Source organism: Somniosus microcephalus, chromosome 1, assembly GCF_052327205.1.
Source record: "Somniosus microcephalus isolate GS21.2 chromosome 1, FLI_Smic_1.0, whole genome shotgun sequence".
NCBI lineage: Eukaryota > Metazoa > Chordata > Chondrichthyes > Squaliformes > Somniosidae > Somniosus > Somniosus microcephalus.
Window position 1 is genome coordinate 312997537 of NC_140987.1, and position 9529 is coordinate 313007065.

The 9529-nt window shown below is 44.4% G+C and overlaps 1 protein-coding gene across 1 annotated transcript; it reads left to right on the forward strand.

Moving 5' to 3' along the window:
* Positions 1–944: 944 nt before the first annotated feature.
* On the forward strand, positions 945–3648 carry LOC147124859 (uncharacterized). Its single transcript, XM_085994052.1, has one exon. The coding sequence runs from the start codon at positions 1193–1195 to the stop codon at positions 3068–3070; it is 1878 nt and encodes a 625-aa protein (XP_085850178.1). The 5' UTR covers positions 945–1192; the 3' UTR covers positions 3071–3648.
* Positions 3649–9529: the final 5881 nt, after the last annotated feature.

Consider the following 9529-nt stretch of genomic DNA (forward strand, 5'->3'; position numbering starts at 1 on the left):
ATGCGCCACAGTCATGGTGAGATATGAGACCTGCTCCCGGTATTGCCTGACTGGGTAAGGCCTACGTTGGCGACGCCTAATGGCCCCTCTGCGTCTAGGCATGCCTGGCCCTGTCTCAAAGCGTCTGCGAGCCCTTCGCACAAAATGTAGGAACTGAGGGTTGGCCCCCCATGCAGCCCCCATTACAAAGTTCCAAACAGCAAAATCACAAGGATGCAAATGTCAAAGCACTGGCTAGAAGCCAAAAATACCTCTCCTATGGTGTCCGAAATCAGTAATCTCTGTACCTTGCTCTCTGTGCAGAAATCCAAACCAGTCAAGTCATTGCAGCGAAATGGCTAGCTTTTATGGGTGAGTGGATGTGCCCTTTAATTAGCGCTCCCCGAATCCCACAGGGCCTCTGTTGAGTTCCATTTCACAGTTCTTAGCAGCGCCACGGCCACATCGGCCGGGCGCCACTGAATTTACGGTTTGGGGCGCACAAACGGCGTTGCACGACGGAATGACGTCATAAGATGCGCGCGCAGCTGAGCGGGCGCTAACACTTTGCGCCGGCGCTAAAGCCCAGCTGAATTTCGGCGTAGGCGCAGATCCGGCGGTGCCCGGGCGCTAAGTGGATAGCGCCGGAAATCTGGCGCTAACGGCTGGCGCAAACAGCTGAATTTCTAGGCCTATGTCTTTTAATCTAAAGTCTGTTCAACTCTTTATACAGCATTCAGGAGACACCATTATGCTAGTGATGCATCTAGAACGCAACCGAAACTAAACTAGACTGCCTTGCTTGTCTCGGTCACATGACCTCTGCTGGTCAGGCACAAGCAATCAATACATGCAATCATACTGGTAGGCATCATAATCGAACAGGCAAATAACATCACTATTTGCTGATATCATTACAGAAAGGACCATATTTGGTGCTGCCTACAACTCGAACAGCTCTCAAATTGAAAGAAAAACCTGATTGGGTACATGCTACAAGGTGCAAGTTGCATCATCCGGAGGAAACACCGGAGGTGGAGTATAAACATACTGCACCAGACACCACTTCAGAAACGGGAAAAGATCCGTGCCCACCATAATTTGGCACTCCATTGAAGGACTGATTACTTTCGGATTGCTATATATGTTTATATTTAATGCTGTATAACAATAATTAGGAAAATTTAAAGATTTCTAGGATAAATCAGGAAATATGTTAAACCAGATGATAATAATTGGCCTATGTGTAATAAGGACAGCCGCCTGGACCATCCTGCCTATTGAAAAAACAGAATGGGCAGGCCAGTTAGGATGGAAGGCGAGAGACAGTAACCAATCGCAGGGAACTTACACTTGTAACAATGGCACCATTTGTGTAATTGCTAATTGGACGATTAATTGCGAAGCCTGTGGGATGTTCGAAATGAAATCTGGGATGGATAAAATAGTATTTAGCCAAGGATCTAATATAACTCTAAGTATAAAATGGGAAAAAGGAGTGAACATAAGTTGTAGGATAGAGAATGACACTGACATACTAAACAATTATACTAAATTATGGAAATGGTATAAAAATGACACAAGAACCGGAGACATGGAACAACTGATATATTTGAAAGACGGTCAGGCGCACGGATGCGTGAATGCAACTCTTATAGAAGGAAGACCTCACTGGTATGGGGAAACATTCTTTGCAAAGAAAACGAAACAGATAGAAAGTCCTATGGACCATTTGCAAAGATTGCATTCTACCTGTACCCCGGTCTTGATCTCCCCATATACTCTAAATTTGACAGTACAGGTACAATATGAGGATAAAAAAGATACTGGATGTAATATTACTACTATACAAGCCAAATTGAATAAGAGAGTTAGGATCGGAAGAAGGAGAAGGGACTTAGCAACGGTCTTGGGAGGAGTTGGAACTGGTATGGGAGCCCTTAATGCAATAGATATTGAAACATTGCAGAATAAAATACAGCAAGTAGGAGGGCTGACAGGAGATGCTATAAAATTAAGAAATGCTTGGGACAATGGACTGACAGCAGCGATGTTAACACAGTGGATATCAGATACAATGAGTTGGGAGCAAGTAAATAAGGTAGAAAAGGAACAAGAGAATGTTGCAAAGGGACAAGAGAAAGTCAATAATCATACTCAATGTATGTTTAAAGAAATTACCAAGCAGTCACTGAGGGCTGAGCTAGAGCGAATCGCTATGTCAGGACATGCTCCTAGTTGGATGAGAATTTTCAGATTTGAAGGAAATAATCTAGAAGTAAAACCTGATCGAAGATATACTAAATGTGACCTTAAGGGATGTAATTTTACAATGAAAGTGGTAAATGTGACAAAAGCCAAAACCTGGTGTCAGTTCTTGGTATTGCCCCAACTGTTTGGAGAAAACATTTGGTATCCCGAATTTCATGGTAAATGGATAGATCAGGGGAATAAGACCCACGATGCCTCGGATTGCCAAGATTGGCCATTTGGAAAAGTATGCCCATTGCATACCCCTATATATGAACCTTGCTCATTACAACATAGTAGAGGTACATGCATTTGGAATTTGAAACCTTGTAATGATACTACCTTGCATGAGATAGGCCAGAACTATCTGTGTATTAGCAGTGCCTGGCCTATATATGTAGGCGGGATTTTGAAAAGGCCCCCTTTAAGCACTTGCATAAAAGATGTTTATACTGTGTTTGACCCACATACCAACAAGACATATCAGTTGGGAAAATGGGCTATGGTAATGCAAAGAAGAACTGTATTGGGGATAGAAAATGCCCCCCCTACAGTTAATTTGGCTAATCTGACGAAATTTTTGAAAAACAATGAAAAGATAGCAGAAGCCTTAGCGAAAAGAGGAAGAGATCTGCACCATTTAAAAGCAGTGATGGATTATGATGAGCAAGGTTTGATTCAAATAGCTACGCAAATAGCAGATTTGACGGTACACCACTGGTGGGATGTGTTTAAAGGATGGTCACCTAAAGCATCCGCAGTGTTGGAATTGTTTGTTCACCCGATGGTTATAATTTGTGTAGTGACAGGAGTTTTATTTATATTAATTTGTATAATGTGAGATATCTGTTAGCGCAAACAGTAGAATCAGTAGCATCTGTAAAAAGAGCTACGAAAGTACTAGAGAGAAAGGAAAGAAAAAGAGCAAACCAGGATGACTATGATGAAGAAGATTGTCTAAAAATGCGTCCTTTCCCAAAGGGATATTATCCTCCCTATGAAAACGAACTGAATACAATGCTGTAAAGCAGTGTTGATCAGTAGAGATCAACAAGGAGGGAATTGTGGGAGAAAACGTATTAAACATTAAGGCATGCTGGGATACTTGACCACTTTATTAATTGAACAAAGGACACTAAACTAGTTAAAACTAAAAGAACTGCTGACTGCCATAATAAAGTCAAGCTGACCTTTTGGCTTAGGACATCTGGTGATAAAATGTGAACATGTTAATCTGTTTCTTGAGAACAATGGAACCTATGAAACCATATGTTGAAATGTAATGTAAGCTAATCACATGAAGTTGTTTACCTTGCTGTATAACTATGAGCGCTGTACAATAGTAATTTAGAGTGCTGGTGAGCAGTAGGGACTGCTGCAGACTCTCCGTGATATCATGTAATAAATTCCTAAAGCGAACCTCGAAGTCTCCATCTGATAGTTAATTTCCTCGACGTATAGATATATTAAAAAAAATATATATATATATATATATAGTGCCACTGGTATTAACACTGCACAACCATGGAATATACTCTGGTCAACACTCACCAGGACACCAACTGAGGTCACTATAAAAAAGCAATAATAAAACAGAATAGCCACCACAACAGATTAAAATAAAAGTAGACTGCAATGATTTGGAGGCACTGATTAACCCTGGGTTTCAGATGATTGCTGTAAACTATTAGAGCTTTGCTCAACATGCTTTCACACTAAGCTCCTGTGTGGAACCCCTGAGCACACGCCAAGACTAGAAATCAGATCACGCAAAATCTCCACAGAAAACAAGATGGGCTTACAGATCCCTCAGGAAAAACCAAGTGTGGAACAGCAAATCCTTGGCTTAATGCAGACATGGCTTACAGCATATCAGAGTCCGGCTCCTGAGCACACCATTGAAAAGATGTGGCCAGGACGCTCACTCTTCCACAGGACGATGATGTAAGATGCACCACCACAGCACCTGTTAGCACATGAACGAGACCTCACTGTTTCAGCCAGGAACCCAAGAGCTACAAGAGGGTACTTCAATATTGGGCATCAATCAATGCAGAAAACTGCACAAAAATACCAGCAGCAAATCTACATACATCACTTCTACCAACAGATCTCTCCTCCCAGACAAGGTTAACCAGCACTGACGCTGGGATTCTAAAGAATGCATTACGCTATGGAAAGTCTCTGCCTCGCCCACTGGCAATGCAGTACAACTTCCCCACATTTTTATGGCCCAGTGCCACGTTTGTGTAATATCTGGCCTCATCATAGTCGCCTGACAGAGGGAGAGAAGGCGTTCAGCAAAGCTGACGTCTTTGCTGCACAGATTTTTACTTCCTGAACACACGATTTCAGAATGCAATCTACACTATGAGCAAGTAGAGATTAAATGCAATACAAACCCACCTGGAGACTGCAACCAGCAACTGATATGTAGAGGAAATAAACTACGACAGTTCCCTCACCTGAGGGCACCACCTTTCCTTTGTAGCCAGCGTGATCAAACGTTGCGGAGAGTTGGGCAACATTCGTCGTCTCTAATCAAGTTTTAAGTTCAGGTTTTGCAACATAGTGAAAATATATTGATGATCCCCTCCCCCAGTTAGACACAGATGGCTCGCCATCTAAATATAATTTAGCCAGTTCCTGTGGACTTTTTAATTTTAAATTGTGGTGTGCAATGACACTGAGCAACAGAAGAGCACTCGGGGTATATATCCTACACCCACTTTTAGTTTCAGCTGCTGAAAATGGCAGGATATACTCTAAGGATAAGGGGTAAGCCATTTAGGACTGAAATGAGGAGGAGTTTCTTCACCCAGAGAGTGGTGAACCTGTGGAATTCTCTGCCACAGAGGACAGTGGAGGCCAGTTCATTAAATATATTCAAGAAAGAGTTGGATATATTTCTTGAGGCTAAAGGGATCAAGGGATATGGGGAGAAGGCAGGGACAGGGTACTGAATTTGGATGATCAGCCATGATCTCATTGAATGGCGGAGCAGGCTCGAAGGGCCGAATGGCCTACTCCTGCTCCTATCTCCTATCTTCTATGATATATTTCTCCCCTCAGTACCACTCCGTGAGTGCGGCTACAGCGAATGGGCTCGCCACATTGCCTAATCCCCCTCAACTCCATTTACCCACCATGGCTCTATATCTCTCGATACCCTTACCGAAGAGAAATCTATGGATCTCTGTATTGAAAATTTCAATTGACCCAGTGTCCACAGCCCTTTAGGGAAGAGAGAGTTCCAGATTTCACTACCCTTTGTGTGAAAAAGTGCTTCAGCTTCACATAGACTGCAGCAACAAACTGCATGGCTCAGGCAGGCTGGACTATTGAGAAAGTGTTGACTGAGCCCCATTAGCTCTTTTTTTTCACTTGAACCTTCGTAAAGCTCGGTTTTCCCTAACTCCAGAGCGACACAGAGTCAGCTCACACTCCTCTAAAAGCAAAGACTCCGCGCAGCTGTAGTAAAAACAATTCTTTCCTGTAGGAAAGTACTCCTGTTCAATGGCACAAAGGTCCTTCAATTGACCCAGCTTGGAAAATGAGGACTCTGTGCCCTGTGGCTCTCTCCTTCCCGAGCACTGCAGGACATGCTGGATTCAGCTCTGGACACCAGACATTAAATTACATCATCAATTATTTTAACTTGGTACAAAAGAACACTATATTTTTGTAACAGAGTGATATATAATTAGTGACCACTTACAATTGCACAATGCAGTTATACAGTAAGGACCAGAGGCAGCTCCAACATGGGGTGCAACCATGAATCCCCATACAGTCAGCCCCTGATCATAACCATACTGCCATGGGGATGCATTAATCACAGATTAAATATTTCCACCTTAGGAAAAAATAAAAAACAGAAAGAACCAGGCAAACTTTCAACGCCAGTATCAGCCACATTGCGGCAATGGCAGAGCACAAGAGAAACCCTGTCCTCTCAACCAAGAGCTCAGAAAACTCAGACGGAAAAAAGAAAAGCAATAAAAAGCAACTCGAAACAAACCCCCGATCATGGCTTATTGGCAGGGTTCAGAAATCTGAGCATTCACCATTCTCTTTTACTGCCTAATGCAGCAGCTCAGGCAAGGGTTCCATTGACAAAATAAAATACCGATACAGTAGATATGTTAACAGCACTCAGCTTCATCTCCCATCACAATGCAAAGAAGAACGTTTCACTCTCTCTTCTCTTGAAGAGCAGCTAAACTGCCAATGTCCCTGAAGTCATTATATATGATCTCTGGGCCTTATAAAGGCCTGAATTCTAATCAGACCAAAAAATGGCAGATAAAATATATGTAATTAATATTAATTTTTCCTTTATTTAAAAAAGTTTAACAGATTCCTCTGATGACTCAGTGAATAATTGCCCATTTAACTTAGTATCATAGCAGTTTGTGCAATTAAATTCTAAAGTTAGAACTCCAATCTCAAGTAAGGTGGCACTGCAATTGGGTTCAGGGGCCTTGGACTAGGATGTGCTGGGCAGGGGGGTGGGCGGGGGGGAAGAGAAATCTGCCAAGGTTTCTGTTCCTGATCACTGCCCAGTGTCTCCTGCTCTAAAGGAAGGATGTCAAGTTGGGACAGTATTGGCTTAGAAGTGAAAGCCTCCATAGCTGAATAGCTGGCCAAGACTGTCTGGGCTCACACATGAAGACCGACCTTTGGAGAAGGCAGCAAATGCCCATGGAATTGCAACCCAGGAGGAGTCACTACCCTACAATGGAGGAAAGAAAGACCCAAAAAATTGTGCAAAATGGGATTCCATTCGTCCGTCCTGTGGGCCATGAATCAGTCATATTCTCAGCACTTGGGATCTTATTTGGTTTCAGTATAAAAGATACAAAAACAAAATTCAATAGGTTATTTGGCATAATTAATTCTTGGGATTGTTCCAGCACTGCTAATACTTCATGATGCACAAATCAATAATCAAATTATAATGATCAAACAACACACACACACGCATGCACTTAGAGTGGCTGTGCTCAGAGAGATTTGGAAACCTGGTCAGGCAGAACAGAGAGTAAGTAGGCCACAGCCTGTCCATGTGGGATGCAAAGGGTGAGATGAGGAAAGAGCTCTATAAATTTGGCTGCTGTCTGCAATATGGTGGGGACCTGGATTGCTGTTTTGGCGCTGTGCGGGGCGGCCATTTTTGTTGCTGGCCGCATGCCAGCACCTGCCTGTGCTCCCGTCCCTGGCCTCCTGAATGGCCCCACCCCCCGTGGAGTGCTGACTGCACTCCAAGAGCCCGGCACTTCTCTTGAGTGTCGGGCTCTTTTGCTGGCACTCCCGATCCCCGGGGGCCCAGCTGGGTCCTGGGTAGCGCAGTGCAATGCCCCTCCCCTTTAAGATGTGCTGCAGCGCGTGGCGCTATGGCATGTAGAGCCACGATATTGACTCGCAGCGCCCCAAGAGGGATGTGGGGCACTTCCAGTAGCGCCCCACTTCCCTCTTGGGGCGCAACCACTCAATTTCCGGCGCAGGGGCGCTAATTTTTCCGGGGCGCTAAAAGTAGCGCCCCTTTTAGCTCAATGATTTTTTTTTAATAAGGTTAGATAGCTGACAGAATAGGTTGGTTGAAATATTTGGGAGTAGATAGACTGCAGGAGTCTAAGGGTTAATTGATTATTAAAGCACCTGTGCGTCACTCAGTATGAAGAGTTCACAGGCTAATTATTATTTTATGCCTGAAGCTAAACTGACATTGTCAAAAAGGCAATGAGAGATAAAGAGGTATTGACTGCAACATTCAAGACAAATCTCACTAACAATGTGATCATTCAATTCCGAAGGTAAGCAGGCTCACGTGTTCTAATGGTGAGTTTGTAACGCACAGAACCCACTTCAAATGGGTCTGTGTTGATCAACTTCTGGTATTCCACAACACATTGAACTGGATATTAACTCAGAGGCAGGGAAGGGGCAGGGGTCTGCTTCAAGGTCAGGAAATCCCCGACCCTTCCGATCTCTCCCACCCTCACCCCCCTCCCAGTCGGGGGTGGGGATGGAGATCGGTAGGGTCGGAGGGGTGTAAGATAGGGAAACTGCATCCAGCAGGCAAGTGGAAAGGCACTTACCTCCTGGATCCAGCAGTCCTCATCTCCCTTTAGCTGCCATGTTTCCTGAGGCCTGGGAAACTTGGCCGGCCAGGGTTAAATTTAAAATGATGGTTAAATATGAGGCATGCAGCATCAATATAATATTTAAATTGTCAACTCGCATCCTGGGAACAGGTTGGTTGCCCGCCCCCCAGCCCGCCTCCGTTAAAACTGGAAGTGGGCGGGTTGGAGTCGGGATTCAGATGATTAATATCTTAACATCTCATTCAACCCAAATCCGCCCGTTTTTAGGGGTTAAAATTTCCCCTCAATGTGTTTACTCAGCAAGGAAGGTTCGACAGCACCAATGAGAATACAAAAATGCTGCACTTGCACAATCACTTACAGCATGACTGTGAGGCCATTTTTTGTCCACGGCCTTTCCTGCCATGTTGGTGGGGTCCTGGTGGGCTGAATGCTCAGTGCAGGGGTGCCCAGGAACAGTGCCAGCATGCAGCAAACAGCAGTGTTCTCAGCAGCCATCCATTTATCTTCACCACTGGCAGGCAGCACAGAGAGAAAGTTCACAGTAATACTCTGTGTAACCAACGGCACTGGTGCCACCTCCCTTACATTACAACAATGCTCTCACTGTAACATAAACCCAGCATAACAACCTTTCCACAACTCTGCCAGCAAAAACTCGGATCACATAGATCTCCAATATTAATATCTGTAATTATCTTAATTTCAGTTCAATGGACTATCTATGCATGCTCGCACAATACTGCTATGCCTGGTAACTCCAATGGATTAAAGCAGATTAATTGAGGTCCTCGATTACAGCACTGCCAACACAGTCGCATACTGGATCAGTTTCTAAAGCCAAGCTAATACTATTGGAGCACTCTTCCAGCACTCTTACCTCATGCTCAAAGCAAAAAGATAGGGCTGGATTTTGCCAGCCCTGGGGAGGCGGGTTTGGATGCGGGACAGTTGGCAAAATGGTAGAATCTGGGGCGGGTGCCCAAACCGCCCCCAACCCGCCTCCGTGCCATTTTGCCAGGAGACGGGTAGTCGTCCCATCTCCCTGGAGGTGGGAAGGGATTACAGCCACTTAACTGCCTGTTAACAGGTAGTTAACAGGCAGATAAGAGGATTATCCCCATTTTACCCACACAAGTGCAGGCTTCCTGAAGGCTCCGAACCCCGCCAGGGTCACCAAGGCAAGTAGTGGG

Excerpts from the sequence above, each read along its gene's own strand:
- LOC147124859 (XM_085994052.1), top strand. The coding sequence starts at position 1,193 with ATGTTAAACCAGATGATAATAATTGGCCTATGTGTAATAAGGACAGCC.